The sequence below is a fragment of the Limanda limanda genome, chromosome 13 (genome assembly GCF_963576545.1).
Source record: "Limanda limanda chromosome 13, fLimLim1.1, whole genome shotgun sequence".
NCBI classification, from domain to species: Eukaryota; Metazoa; Chordata; class Actinopteri; order Pleuronectiformes; family Pleuronectidae; genus Limanda; species Limanda limanda.
Window position 1 is genome coordinate 20,544,148 of NC_083648.1, and position 21,336 is coordinate 20,565,483.

At 41.0% G+C, this 21,336-nt stretch overlaps 2 protein-coding genes across 3 annotated transcripts; both read left to right on the plus strand.

Moving 5' to 3' along the window:
* The first annotated feature begins 1,514 nt into the window (after positions 1-1,514).
* Positions 1,515-14,133, plus strand: casq1a (calsequestrin 1a). 2 transcript variants are annotated; one of them, XM_061083974.1, is made up of 12 exons: positions 1,515-1,793; positions 5,958-6,203; positions 9,185-9,278; positions 9,536-9,636; positions 9,809-9,920; positions 10,187-10,260; positions 11,352-11,482; positions 11,574-11,619; positions 11,746-11,800; positions 12,068-12,168; positions 12,295-12,369; positions 13,030-14,133. In XM_061083974.1, exons 1-12 carry the CDS (start codon positions 1,659-1,661, stop codon positions 13,447-13,449), a joined length of 1,590 nt encoding a protein of 529 aa, XP_060939957.1. In that variant the 5' UTR covers positions 1,515-1,658; the 3' UTR covers positions 13,450-14,133. The 2 variants fall into 2 exon arrangements, with proteins under 2 accessions (XP_060939957.1, XP_060939958.1); XM_061083975.1 differs by lacking the exon at positions 5,958-6,203.
* A 1,459-nt stretch (positions 14,134-15,592) lies between these two features.
* On the plus strand, positions 15,593-19,282 carry si:rp71-1g18.1 (uncharacterized protein LOC559922 homolog). The gene is made up of 4 exons (XM_061084827.1): positions 15,593-15,935; positions 16,152-16,282; positions 16,964-17,057; positions 17,606-19,282. Exons 1-4 carry the CDS (start codon positions 15,668-15,670, stop codon positions 18,484-18,486), a joined length of 1,374 nt encoding a protein of 457 aa, XP_060940810.1. The 5' UTR covers positions 15,593-15,667; the 3' UTR covers positions 18,487-19,282.
* Positions 19,283-21,336: the final 2,054 nt, after the last annotated feature.

Consider the following 21,336-nt stretch of genomic DNA (forward strand, 5'->3'; position numbering starts at 1 on the left):
TCTGTTCCAAGAGATCTGATCACAAGTGGTAAGCACTTTGTCTGTTCACACCTGGTGATAGAATGTGTCCTGGTCTCCTGTCCTGACCCCTTGTGATCGGGATCACACTTCCCCGCTCTATATGCAAATAATCACGTAATTCTGGGTCAACAGATGTGTCCGATGTTTGTGTGTGAGTTGGTAAGTGAGTTGGTGTACATGTGTGCGTCTATGTGTCAGCGCACGAGAGAGAGAGGGAGAGAGGAGTCAGGAGGGCCTTGATGATACTGTGCAGCGGTGCTGAGAAAAAACAATTTGATCTAGTTTTAAAAACTATCAATCATTATGTGGTGATCAGTGTGGCAAGAAATAGATCAATGTATTGGACACTGAGAAGCTAAAAATATGTTTAAACTGTGGCGGGTCAGAGGAGGTCAGCCAAGTAGTTGGTCCTTCACATGTGGCCCGGAGTCCCAGACACATTTGCAGTCACAAAGCGATAAGAATGTGGCCACATGCGTCCTGGACAAACTCCGAATGTGGTCTGAGAGATCAGATCACAGGACGCATTTGGGTTGTTTTGGTGTTCTACCTAAAATGTTGTACCCAACTGATGTTATTTAATCCCAACTCTGCACTGATGGCCTCCTGTGGATCAGTTTAGAGAAAACAGTAAAGTTAGAGTGAACAAGCCTATTAGATAGACGCTGACCTTGCTGCTGCCAGAGTCTCTGCCACACATTCATCATTGTTCTGGGTGACGCGTGTGGCCTGCTCCACCTTTTCCAGCATGTCGGGTTTTCCTGCATAAAAAGCCACTACAGGAGCCATCTTGGTTATTCCATCAATCTGACAGTCGTTCACACATCCTGTGGAAAGGAAACAACACATTGGTTGGACATGTTTCTCTTCATAATGCTTTAGTTAAGAGTATTTGGTGTTAGTGTAACAAGGTCAGGACCAGGGGCTTTACCTGTCTCCTCTTTTCCTGCGTCCACGTTCTTCAGGAAGCCCTTCAGACTTGCATGTCTCCATGGTCCCTCGATTGGCATCTGTGGTCTTGGTCCTGTCATATATAGAAGTACAAAACCCATCAGAATTATCACATTAATATTCATTAAAAAACACATACTGGGTAGTTTTATTACCTCCTCTCTCTCTGTAAGGATCGTTGATGGGCGTGTCATACTCTGATCCAGGCCCAAAGAATTTCAGTGTGCGCTGCTTCAGATCCTCAACATTTAGACCTGGTCAGAGATGTCAGACAGCTCAGACTTTCATGTACAGTGGATTCTAGCAGTCAAAGAACCACGTCCACATTCGTGTTAGAATCTTTAGACTCCTAAGTTTCCATTTTTTCTTAAATATGTTCAAATGTTAAGATGCTTAATATTGGCATAAAAAAAATAACAACTACTGGAGGCAATTAAAAAATTAACACTGATGTGAGTTGCACATTTAATCACAATTATCTGCCCACAACAATGTTTTTTTTCAAACAGCATCTAAGCTAAACAAACACAATAAAAGGGCAATGTCTGAAAGGACCAAGAGATGATGGGAGTGAGTCAATGAGATGAGGAAGAAGAAAAGTCTACCTCCACATTCAGACAGGGACTCCAGCAGAACATACGCCTGGTCTCCATAGCAGCTCTGCTGGCCCGTCTGCCTCCTGTAGAATGGATTGGCGGACTCCGGACGGAATTCAGGGTTTGGATCCTGAGCCAGAATCCCCTTCAGCTTCTGGAGGTCATACACCCAGTGCAGGGGCTGAGCTGTGTGGACAAGTCCTAAGGTCAATCTGCTTCACCGAGGTAACTCAACAGTAAAATGGTTTACTGATTAAAAAAAAGTATGTGTGGTTTTTAGTGAAGATGCTGTCTTTGCTTAATAATTTCAATTAAAAAAAGTAGAACTTCAGATGAAAAGGGAAAATTATACTTCCATGAATTGATAGGGTATTTTAAACAGTGGATAGGACAAGGAAACCAATTTCTACTTTATTAACAGCATAAGATCTGGTGTAAAACGATGTATTACTAAACATTATCGTTACCTGCTGCATCTGCAACAGCTGATCCAACGATGGCTCCTACTGCTCTGTCAGCCAGAGCTGACGCCATCTGTGAACACACGCAAAGTGTTAAAGGAATTTATTTTTAAAAAATTAAACGAATGGTTCATTTAATAAGAGCAGAGATTAACATTCAAATAATAAACTGTGTGAACATTTTTTCGAAACAACAGATCAACAATCAAAGCCAGGTATTTGTTGTACATCTTTCTAGGTTAGTTTAAACTGATAGTTAGACTTTTGGGATAAACAGACATTTACTGAAGTCAGCTTGTGATGGACAGTTCACCTTCCAATGACAAGTTATTGACTTCATGATGAATCGATTAGTCAATGCAAGAAACAATAGATTGATCGATATAAATGTTTAGTTTAAGGGCTTGAAGCAGTGTCTGCAGGATATTTAGCCACATTTACGACACAGGTGGAACTTGAGTTGGGCCGAGTTAACCTTTAACTAGTTGGCAGCGAGCAGCTGGATTTGATCAACACAACCATTCCTCTACCAGATGAGCGACAGACTCACTACACCTCTGTACAACCTGCACAATGTAACTAACAACCCGGTGCAGGGCTGTATAACGTGTAACCAGCATTATCAGCATTGTGCGACTTGAACGTAGCACAGGCTCCAAGTAGGAGCTACAACAATGAGCTGTGACATAACAGGTTAGCCTGTTAGCTAAAGTTAGCTGGTTCATATGTTGGCATTGTGAGTCTTACCTTAAACAGTTTTAACCACAGTTAGTTTCCCACTCTGTAAATCCTGTTGCTGAACAATGACAAACTTCCTCAGACACAAACCACAGACGGATCCGAAGATCTGTTATGCAATGCGGTCATCTTTAGCACCGCCTACACGGAAGTAACAGCATGACCCCGCCCCCTCTGATCACCCCCTGAACACACTGTCCATCAGTTTTTGTGTGATGTTATAAGAGTGATCACAATGAAACACTAACCCTACATTTATTTTCTATTTAACGATTCGTTTTAATGACATGAAGTTGGATCAGTACATTCAAGTTTCAAGGTGTTGATTGGCAAACTGGTCATACATAAGTACACAGACAAAATATTAAAATATAAATATGTAGTATTTGTATTTATTGTTATGTGCAAGATAATTAGGAATATTTGATGATGATGATGATGATGATGATGATGATGATGATGATGATGATGATGATGATGATGATGATGATGATGATGATGATGATGATGATGATGATGATGATGATGATGATGATGATGACAATGATGATGCACTATTTATTTTATGTTGTCAATGATAGACAAACCTGAAGATCACACATGCCACTTTAAAGTAAACATTTAATTTATTTAAGTAAATTAATTTACTGAGGAATATGTACTTCATTTAATCAATAATGTATGAAGTGTCTGGATGTGTGAATATGGGGAGATGTATCTAAACCAAATACCTAAACAACCAAATCTAACCAAACGACCAGCCCTGAGATGAGAGAGAAAGTGAATGCTAAGGCACCATAGATCTAGAGTGATGCATTCACGCCGGTGTCCAACATCAGTTAATCCCAAACTGGTCAGAGGCCAAGAGGCCGTCACAGTGGTTTAAGGGAAAAAGCTATTTCTTAGTATTAGGTTTTAGAGGGTATGTTATTGTTTATTGATTTGATGAATTTCATAAACTGAACATATAAATTGACCAAAACACTGACAAACTAACAATGTTGAATAAACAAACAATACAGTATATCTGTTTCATGTGAAACATCGAATATCAGTTTTCAATATTCTATTATAATTTCCTGGAGTTTCCAGCATCTGGGCTGTATTGAACATCTCAATGTTCACACTGAGGTTTTTTGGACTCACTTTAGATTAAAGGAAGAGGGCGCCCTCTAGTGCCCAGACGAGCTACTTGCTGCTGGAATTGGTGAAACAAAATGGAATGAGTTTATCATCATGGATAAACCTAAATAAAAGCGCCCCACCTACATTAGAAAAAAGAATCACATTAGAGGAAAAACAGTTCACTATAAACTTAGGAGCCTTTAAAAATTCTATTAAATACGCCTGAATGTTAGGGTTAGGGTTAGGGTGAGGTCACTCTGATGGAGAAGCTCTGCAAGAAGGTTAATAAAAGGATTTTACTTTTAAATGTTAAGGTAATCTTTATGTTGGGGTTTTCTTGAGGTTTTTATATGATAAGTTGTTTGGCAAGTCACACCACTTTGTCAGCATGTTCTTGTTCAAATATTTGCTTACCTCGATTCGTCATTAAAGAATTCATACCTCAGGATAGTCATGGAGAGTGGATGTTAATGTTTGTTGCACAGAGAGGACAAGCTTATGTCTAAGATGTATGCAATGGGAATCGTGAGTGGTCAAGAATAGGCTGGCACTGGTCAGGGTGTGAGTATTTGGTTTGTAAAACCTGCAAAATAAACCTAAAATCAATTGGATGAAGAATATCCTCAGTGTGAAAGAATACATGATGAGAAAAAAAGCAGAAAGTCTTTTCTGGTGTTTCTGGTGCTTAGACTGCTGCTGTGACATCGCAATACTTCTTCCAACCACGAACACACACGCACACACACACACACACACACACACACACACACACACACACACACACACACACACACACACACACACACACACACACACACACACACACACACACACACACACACATACAGTCAGTGCATCTTTAACACTTATTTCCACTTCACTGAGGGTTTGCATGTCTTGCTACTGAAAAGAGGGGTGTGACAGATATGTGTTTTTGTGTGTGTGTGTGTGTGTGTGTGTGTGTGTGTGTGTGTGTGTGTGTGTGTGTGTGTGTGTGTGTGTGTGTGTGTGTGTGTGTGTGTGTGTGTGTGTGTGCGTGCGTGTGCGTGCGTGTGTGTGTGTGCGTGTGCATGGTTGGAAGAAGTATTACGATACCATGCAGCCAGTATTTATTTATATCTGACTTCTTCCCTTTCAATTTGTAAAGCAATATCACATGCAATCATTTCATGCATACAGTACATACACACATTGCACAGGATGCACATGCACAGTATGTGTCCAGCTCAGATTTAGAAAGATTTGTTTAAAATCTGTAAATCTCTATGTTTCACTTTCGTCTTGAGTCAGAGCAAACTGCCACTTCCACACTGACCTAGTCCTCAGCAGGTGCACCACCCTCTCCACTCCCTTTCTCCTCTCCTCTCTCCTATCTCCTCTCCTCTCAATGTCCCTGAGTGACCCAGCTCCACATTCCTGCGCTGTGACGGTGCCAGCAGCAGCAAATTAGACACCAGCACCCGCTCCTGAGATGTCCTACATCCATTATTTTTAGCCTCCATCTACACTTAATATGGGAAAAGACTGTCTCCAGTTCTCAGCCACCTTTAAATGCATCGTTCTTCATTTGGTGTGAAGTAGACAGACTTTCAATTGTCGTCTGACCTCCTGACTGATTCAGACACATCCCATCCTCCTTTATTTCCATTATTTGTTGCACCTGTATCATCTCCCTCCCTCCTCTGTCTGGATGGAGAGAAGGAGAAAGGTTAGTCCCCTTCCCCTCACTCCACCCACTCTGACAAGTCTGCAACACACATTTAAACACTCACACACACCTACACGCAAAGCTGTTGCCCCAGCAACCGCCGGGGCCCCCGCCTCATCTTTCCCGTGCTCAATTACACCCCAGATAGACGCACACTCACACCTATGTCAAACTTAGCCCAACCCCTCCTGCACCCTGTGCCCCAGGATAAGTTGCCCATGTGGGTTTTTTAATAAGGTGGATTCAGGAGTTGGTCTTGCTCTCTTCTGGGTGACGCGGATAGGAAGGGGTTCTCCATACTTCACCAAACGTTTTCCGTTTTTGGGGGGGGTTTTCGTTTTTTCTTGACTATCTTAGAGAGGAGCCATGAAGTGGACCTGGGTGCTGGTGGCAGTTTTGCTGTCCGTAGGGCGGCTATCACTGGGCAATGAGAGCTTGGACTTCCCTGAGTATGATGGCAAGGATCGCGTCCATGACCTCAACACCAAGAACTATAAGTCTGTGATGAAGAAGTACGATGTCATGGTGGTTTACTACCATGACCATCCCGGATCCAGCCGCGTCGCCCAGAGACAGTTTGAGATTGAAGAGTTGACCCTTGAGGTGGGTTGAGGTGGGGACTGTGTATAGAGTAAGGGGAATAGCATAATGATGGGGAAGCGTTACTAGTACAGGATGCAGCACACGGGACATCACATGACCTTTAACTATGGGACTGTCTTGTTTTGTTGACAGCTCTAGTAGAGTTTTGATGTTTTAAAATTAGTTTAAATAATGCATATGTGAACATTGTGACAGTTTAGTGCTGGTTGAGGGACTTTAATTGGACAAATGTAAAAATAGACTTTTATATACAGCAAAGTGTATCCAAAAGCAATGCAATGAGGTGGAAAATAGTTTGGCTGAATTCAGAAATGCTGATATGTGTCACCAGCCTACAACGTATCATCAGCTGTCCGCCACAGCAAAAAGCTGAGCTGTGAGGACCCAAGATATCACTTATTCTGGCAATGCATATGATCTGTGTGATGATGATGTGCGTGTGTGTGTGCGTGGGTGCGTGCGTGCGTGTGTGTGTGAGTGTGTGTGTGTGGAGGTGATTGCCTTAACACACCTCAGGCCTGGATACTCATCACATTCTTTGCAGAAACATGTGACATCATCCTTCTGCCCAAAGCCCACAAACACATTGAGCCACAGCTGAACTGCGTCACTCAGGTTACACATATGTTGTTTATCACATATTGCACTCCTACATTTTACATGAAAACTTAAATTTGTATTTTTCGTCCTTGTTGTCCTACTGTTTTCTCTTTATGTGGCAATTTTATACTGAACTAAAAACAGTATGAAAATAATCCATCAAACATAACAGAGACTTCATTAGCTTTGGAACGTTTCAGGAAAACGATCTATCTGATATATTCGGCACAAAAATGCAGTTCGATGAACCATTATTAGGGTGATGACTGATTTATGAAATATATAATAATTGGATCACCTTACAATAATATTTATGACATTTGGCCCCTACCTCATACACATGGATTATGTTATATTGAAGAGAGCTGCAGGGAATGCTGGTGGCTCCTTTTAGAACTGATGCAAAAATAAACTAAGAAATCAAAAACTTGGCTATACAACCAGTCAAAAAATATTGGGGCGTCTAGTCAGTGGGATGGTATTGATCCCTAGAAAACATTAAAGTTATTTTTATGACTTATTACAGACAACTTTGGTGATTTAATTTCATTACGTGCAAAACAATCTGCAAATAAAATTAATTAAATCATTTTAAAATTCAACAGTGATATGTAGGAAACTACAAAACAAGTAACTTTGAAATCAATAAATTTTAGATCAATCTCGTCACACAATATCAAGAAGGGGGAGGAAGTGAAAGGTCAAGTAATGGTTTGGATAGTAATAAAGGGGAAAATATTAATAACACAAGAGAGAAAGATGGAGGCTTCTCTCCTTGGCTTATCACATCATCTCTAAAGCTTCTGGTATCTCTGTATGGGGACAGCGGGGCTCGGCCTAAGGGCCGAGGCCAGAACTGGAGGTTTTGGCTCCAGTAGTGCCGCCTCAGCTCCGTACAGTGATTGACACTTGCAGCACTGTACTTGTCAGCGGATCCCAGAGTGCTGAGCATCACTGCCACTTCGCCCAAATAGTCCCTGGTGCTGGTGTGTGGCTATTTCTATCACAGGATGCTTTTGTGGTGGGTTGAGCTCCCTGAAGGCCTGTGTGTCTCCTTATGAATGTATAATGATTTACATCTAATGAGGGTTTTATTATTAGCAACAGGCAACAGCAGGAGGCTCTTGGTTTCAGAGGTTAGGGCTCTCTCTGGAGGTCAGCAAAGATGTGATGAGAGTGAAGGAGTCTGTGTGGAATTTGCTTAAGACCCAATGCTTCATAATTTTGTCATATTTCCATTTAGGTTAGTGGGTCTGCAATTTCCAGAATACACATTGTACATATGGATGTATGTCTTTCCTCCTCAGGTAGACAGACCAGATAATGTATATAAGAAAAAAGAGATACTAATGACTTGTATGCCTCAGTAAACAGATCCTGATGCAGTGTAATGTACACATGTTGTGTAATTTAAAAGACACGCACAAGTGTGAAATCCCATCTCAGATACTGAAGCTGCTGGTTTAACTCAACATGTAGCTGGGAGGGATCAATTACTCTGGAGAAATGACATCAGGTTAATTACTGCACATACACATTCTGAACACCGAAGCCCAAAGACAACTCTGCATTTTTTATATATGGAGCACATACAGTTCTAAAAATATGAATTAATTTCCGTATTTTTATTTGCTTTAAACAAAACAACTCAATACATTGTGCTTGTAAGGTAGTAACCCAATTTTCTGAAACAACTTATTTTTAAATATTTCCTTGTCCAGTTGATTGGATAGTAGCAAGCCTTACTAACTTCAATCATTTGCCCTTTAAAAGATTATTTTAGCCTACTTAAATGTCAAAAAGAGAGAGGGGGGGGGGGAGGTTGCAATAAATATGGTACAATGAAATGTCGCAGTAAAAGCTTTGGTTTTATATAATGTAGGTTCATTCAATGGGATGAATTATCTGCACAACATACGGCAAGGCGCCACCGTCAAACTATTTCAGCCAGTAAGAGCAGCTGCTCAAGGTCTCCAACATCAGTATGCACCCATGTGGGAGAGAATGTGTGTGTGTGTGTGTGTGTGTGTGTGTGTGTGTGTGTGTGTGTGTGTGTGTGTGTGTGTGTGTGTGTGTGTGTGGACTGGGACGGCCTTCAAACCACTTCCTCAGTACAGTCGGCCTGTAAGTGCCCTGTTGCCATTGGTAGGAGCAACTGTCAATCATGAGTTCAAGTTTCACACAGATTTAGAAAGTGCATAAGCAGCGTTCTGAAAAGCAGGCTTTTATGGTAATGACACGTGTGAGTGAGACAACCCTGTTAAAACAGTGTAAACATATAAGATACGCTCATACAGACATGTACTTATGCTTATGTTTTATACACCGAAATCACATATCACACATCTGTTCATTTAAGTGACAGTGTCTTTGTTTTACAGCTTGCAGCCCAGGTCCTGGATGAGTTCGATGACGAGGATATCGGAGTCGGTCTCATTGATGCAAAGCACGACAAAGTTGTTGCAAAGAAATTAGGTAAATTCTGCTGCAGACCTGAGTCATTATGCAAAAATAAAACCAGTATCATGATATCACCTTTTTGACAGTTAATCTGAAATGACTAATAATCTGAATATACCTGTCTAAAAATAGAGCATGTGGATTTTACAATAATGTTTCCTGTTCTTACCGATGACAAATTAAAGATGTCAAAGAAAGACACTAATATGTCTGACCTTTGCACTGCTCCAGACCTGAGGTCAAACACTTATATGTTCTTTCTGTTTGCTCAGGTCTTGATGAGTCCGACAGCATCTTCATCTTCACAGATGATGAGGTCATAGAATATGATGGCGAGCTTGCTGCTGACACTCTTGTGGAGTTCATCTATGATGTTCGTGAGGATATAATCTCCCAGTTAATAGCCTGCTTTATTTTAGCAAAACAGTATTTAAATAGCCTTCCCTTTTGTGTTCTATGAAGATAACCCACATACTCTTATTTTGCCACCTCCATCTCTCTTTCCTACCCCTTTTCTCCTCAATGCCCCTCTATTTCTTTCGTAGGTTCTAGAGGACCCTGTGGAAATTATTGATAATAGTAGGGAACTGAAAGGCTTCAAAAACATTGAAGAGGAAATCAAATTGGTGGGCTACTTTAAGAGTCACAAGTCAGAACGTAAGAAATTGTACTTTGGTAGCATGATAACCTGTTGCTATCTCTTTTTTACAGTTGCTTTTAAATGGCATTGCTTATAGCATTGCTTATAATGGCATATCAAGCAAGTACAAAAGGGATCCGACTTGATTTAACCTTGTGTTTTGATTTTTAAGTGGGCACACAAAGAGCAACAGTAATGATGAGAACAACAAGTCTAAATTATCAGAAATGTCATACAGGGCTGATCCAATAAATCAACTTGATGGGTACCTGTAAACTTCCAGATTTTTTGGCTTTCGCCGATGCTGCAGAAGAGTTCCACCCTCACATCAGCTTCTTTGCCACATTCAATACCAAGGTAAGTAATAATGTTATATCACATTATTATACTATAATAAATATATATAATATACTGTAACTATGGTGTGTGCAGAATATAAAAAAGCAGAGACTATAAGTCTGAGTTGTAAAGTATTCATAAGCACGATTCATGCAGTGAAGACAAAGTAAAGCAGGTATAGCAAACATGGTTGGGGGAAAAGTCTGCATATATAAACCTGAGGGTTTGAACTTGTGGTGTGTCACAGGTTGCCATAGTATAGTATAGTATAGTATAGTATAGTATAGTATAGTATAGTATAGTATAGTATAGTATAGTATAGTATAGTATAGTATAGTATAGTATAGTATAGTATAGTATAGTATAGTATAGTATAGTATAGTATAGTATAGTATAGTATAGTATAGTATAGTTAAGTATAGTACAGAATAGTATAGTTTAGGTTAGTATAGTATAGTATAGTATAGTATAGTATAGTATAGTATAGTATAGTATAGTATAGTATAGTATAGTATAGTATAGTATAGTATAGTATAGTATAGTTTAGGTTAGTACAGTATAGTATAGTATAGTAAAACCGTGAGTAACCAAAGCATTGTGAAACTTCTGCATATCTAAACCTTGAACTTGTGGTGTGTCACAGGTTGCCATAGTATAGTATAGTATAGTATAGTATAGTATAGTATAGTATAGTATAGTATAGTATAGTATAGTATAGTATAGTATAGTATAGTTTAGGTTAGTATAGTATAGTATAGTGTAGTGTAGTAAAACAGTGAGTAACCAAAGCATTGTGAAACGTCTGCATATCTAAACCTGAGGATTTGAGCTTGTGGTGTGTCACAGGTTGCCATAGTATAGTATAGTATAGTATAGTATAGTTTAGGTTAGTATAGTATAGTAAAGTAAAGTATAGTATAGTATAGTATAGTATAGTATAGTATAGTATAGTATAGTATAGTATAGTATAGTATAGTATAGTATAGTTTAGTATAGTATAGTATAGTTTAGGTTAGTATAGTATAGTGTAGTAAAACAGTGAGTAACCAAAGCATTGTGAAACGTCTGCATATCTAAACCTGAGGATTTGAGCTTGTGGTGTGTCACAGGTTGCCAAGGCTCTGGACCTGAAGCTCAATGAGGTCGACTTCTATGAACCCTTCATGGATGATCCAGTGGTCATCCCTGGAAAGCCTTACACTGAGGATGAGCTGGTGAAATTCATTGAGGACAATGACAGGTAAAGCTCAAATTATCTCATGAGGTAAATACTTATCCTTCCAGAATTAATATGAAAATGCATAAAATGTAATTGATCTCTGCTTTTTAAGACCAACCCTGAGGAAGCTGCAACCACACAATATGTATGAGATCTGGGTAAGAAACACTGACAAGTTGTATTTTTGTGAAGTAAAATTCAAGAACAGTTTACATTAGTCCTTAAACGGTTAACTTCCAAAAGTCAGTTGCAGTTGGTATCGTTTGTCTTCTTTCTGACTGCAGGCTGACGATATGGATGGTGAACATATCGTTGCTTTTGCAGAGGAATCTGACCCAGGTAAAGGAACCCTGAATATAAAAACAATACTGACACAAGCATCAGCGCGCAATTACAAATCTACTAAGTGTTACATGGTAACGGGGTTGGTGATGACATGACGATAAGCAAAATGAAATAGACTGCCCTGTGGAGCCATACAGCATTTCTGCTGGCGAATGATGTTGTGGTAATAAAAAATAAAGATACTCATAACTATTACCCATTGCTGTCCTTCAGATGCTCTCCTTTAATAACCGTTTCAATGTGGTCTTCTCCACTCCTCAGACGGTTTTGAGTTCCTGGAGATCCTGAAGGAAGTTGCAGAGGACAACACAGATAACCCTGACCTCAGCATTGTCTGGATTGACCCTGATGACTTCCCCCTGGTAGGAATATGACACATGCATTGGGAAAAGACTGTGGTTTGGAGAGGTTGAACTGAGCTGATATATTCTTCATATGCAAGTATATGATGATGACTGAAAAATGCATCTTCCCTTATTTCCCTGCAGCTTCTGCCACATTGGGAGAAGACTTTTGGCATTGACCTGTCATCTCCACAGATTGGTGTTGTTGACACTAGTGATGTGAGTAACACCTTTGGTGCTTTATTCATACATCAACAGTGCATGTGTATATAAACAAGGCTGGATCACCAACCAGGTGGAGTGGAAAACAGCCCTGACGCCCCTGTATTAAAGGCTTTAGCCTTCAGATTCTCTGTGGCTCAATAGGCCATTTTCATGGCAGTAGACATGTCATGTTGACAGGTCAGCATTGTGTAGGTGTAACTATGTGGTATTTTGAGTAAATATGATGGTAAATTATGTAAGTCACTTTGGATAAAAAGCGTCTGCCAAATTACATGTAATGTAATAATGTAATGTAAATGGTCTTTAATTATATGGTCCTTTTCTAATCTTATTGAAGCACTCAAAGTGCTGTACAGAATAAGTCACATTCACCCATTCACACACACATCGCTACTATATGCAGCACTTTCACTATCACATGCTATTAACACACTGCCAGCACAACCATTGGGGGCCATAAGAGGTTCAGAATCTTGCCCAAAGACACTTAAATGGTGAGGCCCCAAGGCTGCTCCTACACTTTGCCAAGTCTCAGGGACTCGTCTTCCAGCTGCCTGTGTCAAAGTCTACGTTTAAAACCTCAGCTAACATGTTTTAATGATGATTATTGGGTTGTGATGGGATGTTTGTCTTTATTTGTTCTTCTCTGTGCAGGCTGACAGTGTGTGGATGGACATGGATGATGGAGAAGACCTGCCATCTGTGGATGAGCTGGAAGACTGGATTGAGGATGCTCTGTCAGGTGTAATCGATCCTGATCATGATGATGACGATGATGATGATGACGATGATGATGATGACGATGATGATGATGATGATGATGATGATGATGATGATGATGATGATGATGATGATGATGATGATGATGATGACGATGATGATGACGATGATGATGACGATGATGATGACGATGATGATGATGATGATGATGACGACGACGACGACGATGATGATGACGACGATGATGACGACGATGATGATGATGATGACGATGATGATGACGATGATGATGATGACGATGATGACGACGATGATGATGATGATGATGACGATGATGATGATGATGATTATTAAATCATTAAGTCATAACGTTGTCTTTAAGTCTGACCAATGCAGTTTCCAGAGTCAACATCATCAACTCTGTCAGTATCATCTTTTGTAACTAGTTCTTTTGTTGAACTCATCAGTTAATTTTGATATCTCATTATTTCATCATCTGTTCTCTGCATCTCACAGAACCATGTTCCACCACTCATTTATACCTCTCCCCGACATATTCTGTAATCCTCCATGCAACAAAGTACTCTATCACATCCCACAGTACCTTTATTCCCAGATGTAACACAGTCTGGTACAATAAAAGAAGAAATTCCTTCAAAAACTTGCCATCTAGCGCTATTGATTTTTATATTATTAAAGTTTTTATTTTACGAAGTACTGGAGGGGTTGCAATGTTGTATACATTATGTCTAAGTCCATCTGTGGAGTCTGTCTGTCTTATTTATGTCCACATATTATCATCTTTTTTTTTGCCCCAGTATTGAAACAGGTGCAGTCAGATCCAAGGGTGCTAGCAGGCTTTTCTGACGGGTCCTAAGTATCACCAGCTTACTCTCTGAACTCAATGTAATGTTATACACTGAAAGTGCTGTACATCATATGGATTTTTTCTACGATGATGAAATATGACAACAGCCGTATTCTATTTTTGTAACAAGAGAAGTTTAAATAACTGTAAAGTCTTAAATAAACGACAGCTTGGACAGAAACCCCACAACTGTATAGTTTTTTTTTGTATGTGTGTGAATTTTAAGTATGAATATACATAATCTTCTGTTATATTGGTGAAGCGATGATTATTGAATATCTTAGGAAATAAGAGCTGGGTGCTCAAGTCACAATTGACTTGGGGTATGTCAATTTTTGCTTCAGGATTTCAGGTTGACTGCCCTGAAGCCAAAACAATTCAGACATCAATATTTGAGCGTGGTGTTAAATCACTCTATAATCTGCAAAAGTAGAAAAAGTCCTTAGACTTGCAGCTTCTCCTTTTGCAGCATACTTCAAGCTCTGTGTTCAGCATGAGTCTGTATTGAATATAAATGAAGACTTTTATGTGGCATACATATAAATAGGGCTAAAGGTCTATATTAGGTGCTATCCACACCAGCAGGAAGACCTGGTCAAAGTGGAAGAAGACCCCATTTTGCCTATTAGGATTGCAAATAATTTGTTATTATTGCCATTTTGATCATTTGGACAATTCCCTCCATCATATCATAGTTTGTACAATTATCAAATATACATCTAGCTACATCAACTCATTGTGCTGATGTTAAAACTGTTTTCCTTTTACTAAAGACAAAACTCTGCTAGTCTCTCACACTATCATTTATTGTCAACACTTAAAACAAACACATTTGAAACATTGTGTAAAACCTAGGCTATATAGGACAAATTATACACATTATATCGGTTACAAACCAGTACGCACCTCAATACAAGAGAGCTGATAACAAGGACAATTTTAAATGTAAAAAGCATTAAGCAATTTACTGAGAAAAATAAGCATTTTAGATAAACTTTTATAAATTAAACAGCCCAAGATCTAAGCAGAGAATAATTAATTACAGGGGACTTCATTTAAAATATTTCTATAATATTCTATAGACTGATTGCTTCTATGTTGTTCGTAAGAAAAAGAAAAAAAGGTTGGTAAACTAAAAAACAGTCTGTTCCAAATAAAATAAAAAGAAATTAACAACAGTTTAGTTTCTCATTGCCATGGTAAGAAATTACATATTTTAGAGTAAAACAGTGAGTAACATTGAAAACATCAATGTATATTCATATATGATCAAATGTATATTGTAGAGATCCTTAGATGTGTCTGTTGATGTTGAAATTCAATCATAACATTTTGAGGTATGTTGCCTGAAAGTTTGAAAGCAAGATGAAGCCAAATTAAATGACTGTTGGCGTTTCATCATTGAAAAAGCAAGGAATGAAAAAACACTGACTCCATGCTATTGAAAATTCAATGATTTTTCAGATTTTTCCATTTCAATGAAACGATCAGAGTTTCAAGTCAAGAGCAACACAATTGTGCTCTCATTTCATGACGTCACTGGCCCCCTCCCCCCACAGTTTGGACCGCGCCTGCGCCACCTCTGGACACGCCCACTCCGTCCTTCCCGAGCCATGTGGTTGTAGTTGGTAAATAAAGGTTTCCGCTGATTTTCCTCATCCAACGATCTTTGCTCTTCGTCTCTGAGCTCTGCACCGACCGACCATGTCCGCGGACGTAGTGGACCTGCCGGCGCAGGTGGAGTCGGTGCTGGTGGCGCTGGTCAAAGCGGCCACGGTGGAGTTGACCAAACTGTTCGAGAGCAGGTACCGAGCCTCGGCCGCTGTGGCCGCGGGCCGCACGGAGGACCGGACGGAGGACCGGAGGGACCTCGACCCGCTGGAGCCCCCGGCCGGTTCCTCCGCTGCGGACACGAAACGCAGCATCGGGGTGCAAGTGGACGAGGTGACTTATCTGCCGCTGGAGCTTCCTGGTACGTGGGGGGGTGTTTTGTAATCTTTTACAGGATCTAACTTCCTGGTCACGTCCATGGCTGTGAAGAGAAAGAAGGTGCATGGGTATTCTGCAGAAAAGTTGATGAATTCAATGAAGGCGCATGTATAAAGTTGCACTCCTGCAGGGTAGTCCTCATTGTGTAGGAATGTGTGCATACCTCTGTCTCATCCCCTCCCCCCTCTCTTCTCCACAGGTCCCCCCTTCCTCTCAAATGGTGATTGTCTGACGGAGTGCGAGGAGGAGCTGGCTGTGGTGGAGGGCTGCCTCACTCCATCAGAAATCCTCGTGGATGGAGACCCCGAATGGTGGCCTCTGAAGGAAAAGGTCAGTGAGGGTTTGCAAGGGTGTAAACCTGCTGATAACAGTGAAACTGGGACTTGTCAGGCGTGTCACAGGGTGCAAAGTGGGACAGGACGGCCCAGTTCGATCATCCTGTGTCACAATAGGAGGTTGTTGACGTTTTGTATCATGGTTTTGGTCTCAGTTTCAGAAGCGTTACACCCCCATGACTATTACATCCCTAAGCAGACAGTGACATCACACAGGGGTCAACATTACAGATTTAAAAAAGTTGTTAAAAAAAGAGTGGATATGCCCCAAAATATAATGGGTTCCTCCCTGAGCTATACCACATCCATCTAAGTTTCATGGAAGTCCGCCCAGTGGTTTTAATAACCACAAGCAGGGAGACATTAACATAACCTCCTTGGAAGGAGTAATAATTCTTGAATCTTGATGAAAAAAATCAGGTATGTGAAGGGGACTAATATTATTGACAATGTACAGTTGGGTGCGGATCAAAATACAAATTCAGATCTAGTGAAAGTCAATGTGGTTTCATTACGGGACTTTACTTTGGGCCTTGGCAGTGGTAAAGACCCTACTTAGTGCCCTTCTAGTTTGAAATAGAATGTGCATCCCCGGCAAGTGACACAAGTTGTTCTTATAACATGAACCATGTTGCTGACTTTGAACTTACATTTTTTTCATTTGTTTTTTAAACAGCTTTTGGCAAAGCCTGTGGATATGGTGGAGCTGAGCGTCCTTGAAACAGAGTCTCCAGCTGATAGTGAATCCAAAACAGAAATTGTTTTGCATGGTAAGGAAAAGAAAACCAAGGCAGTTTGTAAAAGCTGAGACACTCTGACTGTCTACAAGCATGAGCAGAACTGAATGATGAAAATCAGACAAAAATAGGCTTTGATCATTGAAGGATTAAAGTAGAACCACACACAGTTTGATCAACACTGTTATAAATGAGATTGATATAAGCCAGTATAATGGACACTGTCCCAGTTCATGCAGGGATAGGCTTCATTCCGCAGCAGGAGAAGAAGAAGAAGAACAAGAAGTACAAGTTAGATTTGTTTTTTGGAAATTACCGCAACAACTAATTGGTGTCTTCCTCTTTGGCTGAGGTTTGTTCCGCGAAAATCCTTTGAGATTTTCCTTTTGAAATATCAAACTTTGCATCTGTTGGTGATTTGAATGCTGAGCTGATACGGCAGAGATGAGATGTGAGAATGATATCACACCAGTGCACATGTACAAAATGCTTTCAGCACAAATTGAAGGATGTTGAAGCTTAAAGAGGTAAGAATTGTGGGATTGTACAAAATAATTAATAGTATAACCGGTGTTTTTCAGTGTGTACGGACACAACCATGCAGGACTCAACTCCAACAACACAAAAGCCTCTCGACATCCTGCCAGACACCAGTGATGTCGCCTCAGAGAAGGATGTGAAGCTTGTTTGCCCGTTGAAACTGAAACGGGAGCCACAGCAGACCTGTGTGAGCACTGCCCAGGGCACCGCCTACAGCCCGTCTCCGTCGGATGGAGCTCTTCACGTTATGCTCTGGGAACCGATCCAGGCGCCAAAGGAGGCAAAGAAGAACAGTCTTCAGATGAAACTGAAGTTGACGTCGCCAGATCAAAAGCTGCTGAGTCCTTGTGCGGTGCAGCTGGTGGATGTGCTCAGGGTGCCTCATTCAGAGGCCAAGCTCCAAGATGATGTGGCCAACCGCAGAACTGGTTGGCGTCAGCCCAAAGATCTCCGTCGCCACCAAGGCCTCCACACAGGCCATCGCCTCTGCTGTTTCACCCCGTGTGATAACGGCATTTGGCGCCTCCGAGCGGTCGTCACTCACTCCCGCGAGGGCTACGCGTGCAGCGTCTGCGGGAAGACATTCAAACACAGAAAGATTCTCCGGCGGCACGAGCGATTCCACAGCGGAGATAAACCGTACCCGTGTTCAGAGTGCTCAAAGACGTTTGCGCTCAGGAAGAGCCTCCGCCGACACCTCCGATTCCACAACGGGGAGAGGCCGCACACCTGCACACAATGCAGCAAAAGCTTCCGCCTGCGTGAAAATCTGAAAGCACATTTGAGGTTTCACAGCGGAGAAAAGCCTTTCAGCTGCAGCACCTGTGGGAAGATGTTCCGGATCATGAGGAATCTGGAGAAGCACAATCTGAGCCAGTGTGGATACTTTGTCCCTTCATTTAAGACGCTTGCTGGCATGTAGCTGCAGACGGTGGCGCCACCATTTTCTACCTCGTGCTAACCTCGTTCAGACCGATCAGCTGCGGTCCTGAGTGATCCGGTCACAAGTGGTCAGCACTAAGTTCAAGTCTGAACACGCCCAAATACGTACTGAGATCTGATCACTCAAAGCACATGGGGAGGTGATCCTGGACGCATGTGGGAACATTGGTTTTGCTGCGGTAACACGGATATGTCCTACTGAGCTACAGTTTCACCATGAATCAAACATATTTTTGTGCTTTTTAAGCCACAATCTCAACACTGAACCGCCACATAAAAACTTTCTTCAAACAACCAACCATCAACTCATGCGGCCCATCCTGACTTGGATTGCTGTCTTTCCCCATCTCTCTCTTGCTCTGCTCACGTCAACACACAAACACACACACACACACACACATACACACACACAGTGATAACAAGCATGTCTGTGAACTCAGACTGAAAAAAACAAACATAATTTGGTCTTTGCCAACACATAGATATCTATGATTATTTGCATAACGCCAGCCTTACACAGGACGCGGAAGCAACGCCAAAGCGCCAGGCAGCGCTTATAATATCACCCGTTGACCAAGTAGTATAAAAGCATATAGTCACTTCTTGCTCTAACATTAACTGCAACAGCGTCCCAACATTTGTCCTTTTTGGTGTTATCTTTATACAACATGTGCCGAGGATCATACAGCTCACTGTACCTCTCAACTTCAATTATTAATTTAATGTCATCCATCTTCAATAACTTCTCCGCTGTTTGCTCCGTTCAATGTCGGGTGTCGAGGGTAAATTACGTATTCTCCACTCAAGCCTATGGGGAGAGTACGTAGCCCCCCCCCCCCCCCCCCCCCTCACATTTAATAATGTGATTGGTAAAATTAAAACTCCAGGACAACAGAAGGGGAATACAAACTGTGGGATGCATATTTTATCATTTATATCATATCAAATATGTCATCAATATCGTTTAAAATCATTTTTCAGTGTGTTTCCTGGCACGATACGCTCGCGTCAAGTTAAAAAAATAGACTCGACGCCGAAACGATCGCTGCACGGCGCGAGGTAGCCTTGGCGCAGCGCGGCCCCTCAGCGTCCGGTGGGACCGGCACAAAGGATTAACATTGGAGTGGATTGGAGCCAGCTGTTTTTTAAGGCTTGGCGCTGCGCTTACGAGTCGCTTCAGCGTCCGGTGTAAACCCGGCGTAAGGAGCGGAAAAGTGAGATCCGATCACAAGTGGTTACACGTGTCATATTCAGGACGTATTCAAATACCACAGACTAACTTAATGCTTTCCACTTGTCCCCAGGACGTTAAAACCAGGTTGAGATTCACAGCCATTCCAAAAAGTTGGTCTACTTATTTGGGGGGGAAATTTATGCTACTGATGTTTTGGACCTATTGCTCCTGTATTTCTTATTTCTAGCCATGTGGTTGCTCCCTGTTATTGTAAACAAATAGTTGGACAGGAAGTGTGAGTAGAGGACTTACACCTCTTGAGTTCCTCACCTGCTAAACATTCCTGTGTCAAAGTGACGGGTGAAGTTATTCCACTGATGTTTGAAGTTGATGTATGTATTCTTTTCTCGTCTTTTACTACTGAATGTATGTAGTCTTTCCATGACCTTGTAGCTGGTTTAATTTTTACAAGAAACCCACAAATATTGTATGTTATTTTTTAAAAGACTATTAAAATGCTTTACATTCCTCAATATAAATACTCTACATTGATAATGTGTTATTGTCTTTTTACCCTCTTCATCCTATACAACATAATTATTGTGCATTGATACAATAAAACAAATTCTGGCAACTCTAAGTTAATTTTGTTGTGTAACCCATAAATATACTGTTTAGTTTGCAAAAAGCATATTACATGTGCAAGTTTAAAAACCCTATGGTTAATTAATTGTTATTAAAAGATTTGCCAATGCTACTAATGCTTCTTAAATCAGTATTTTTTCAGTACATTCAGAAACAGTCTGTGTTTACTCCAATTAATATCCATCCAAATAATTTTTTTATCTTTATGTGACCCACCTGTGTTTAGACTTTAAAACAGCATAAGAGTCGTACTAGACACCAATGACCCCGGTGTGTACGGACACAATCAAATTTTGGAGGTCCAAGAACAGTGGGAGACGTGCATTGAGTTCACAATTAAATCTATATTTATTAATGGGAGGACTGGAATGGAGGTCCTGAAAAAGGGAAAAAAGATCAGACGATTATAAGTAAAAGCCAAGGACTTCTATTTCCTAATGTTTATACAAGCTGAAATAACTGATTTACTTAGACCACAGAGAAACCACACACATTAACAGAAATAGCAGGAGAAGTAAGTAGGCAGCGTACTTACCCCGGGGAGATTCTACAGCAAACCCCAATAGACACAACCACATGAGCACACAGTGATCACCCCCCACTGCAACTTACACTACAAGAACAAACAACACAGCTCAAGGGACCATTTCATCATTTAGCTGACGCTTTTGTCCAAAGGAGGAGCAGTGTAGTGCGAGAGAACTTCAGTAGATTGAAGACTAGTGGAGCTGCTGCATTCTGGATGAGCACCACCCTTCAGGCCTACCACACTGCATGCAAAGCAGGGTGCATCCCCCGACTTGTCCCTGAAGGTAGTCCACCTGCCTCAAACAAGGTAGAGAGTGAGCCTCAGTGGGTTCAGGGTCACAATCTGTTTGAATGAAGTGGTTAAGGTAAGGATCACTGTGTTTGTACAGGAGTGTGATGAACACCCTGATCAAGATGCTATAATTTAAGATTTCAGAGTTTCTATATAAAAGAAAGGGAGATTTCTTTTTTAGTTAAGCAGGT

Coding starts and splice junctions, on each gene's coding strand:
- si:rp71-1g18.1 (XM_061084827.1), top strand. CDS start 15,668: ATGTCCGCGGACGTAGTGGACCTGCCGGCGCAGGTGGAGTCGGTGCTG. Junction 15,936..16,151: donor TCTGCCGCTGGAGCTTCCTG/GTACGTGGGGGG, acceptor TCTTCTCCACAG/GTCCCCCCTTCCTCTCAAAT. Junction 17,058..17,605: donor AACAGAAATTGTTTTGCATG/GTAAGGAAAAGA, acceptor GGTGTTTTTCAG/TGTGTACGGACACAACCATG.
- casq1a (XM_061083974.1), top strand. CDS start 1,659: ATGGATTGGCGGACTCCGGACGGAATTCAGGGTTTGGATCCTGAGCCA. Junction 9,921..10,186: donor TAAGAGTCACAAGTCAGAAC/GTAAGAAATTGT, acceptor GTAAACTTCCAG/ATTTTTTGGCTTTCGCCGAT. Junction 12,169..12,294: donor ACCCTGATGACTTCCCCCTG/GTAGGAATATGA, acceptor ATTTCCCTGCAG/CTTCTGCCACATTGGGAGAA.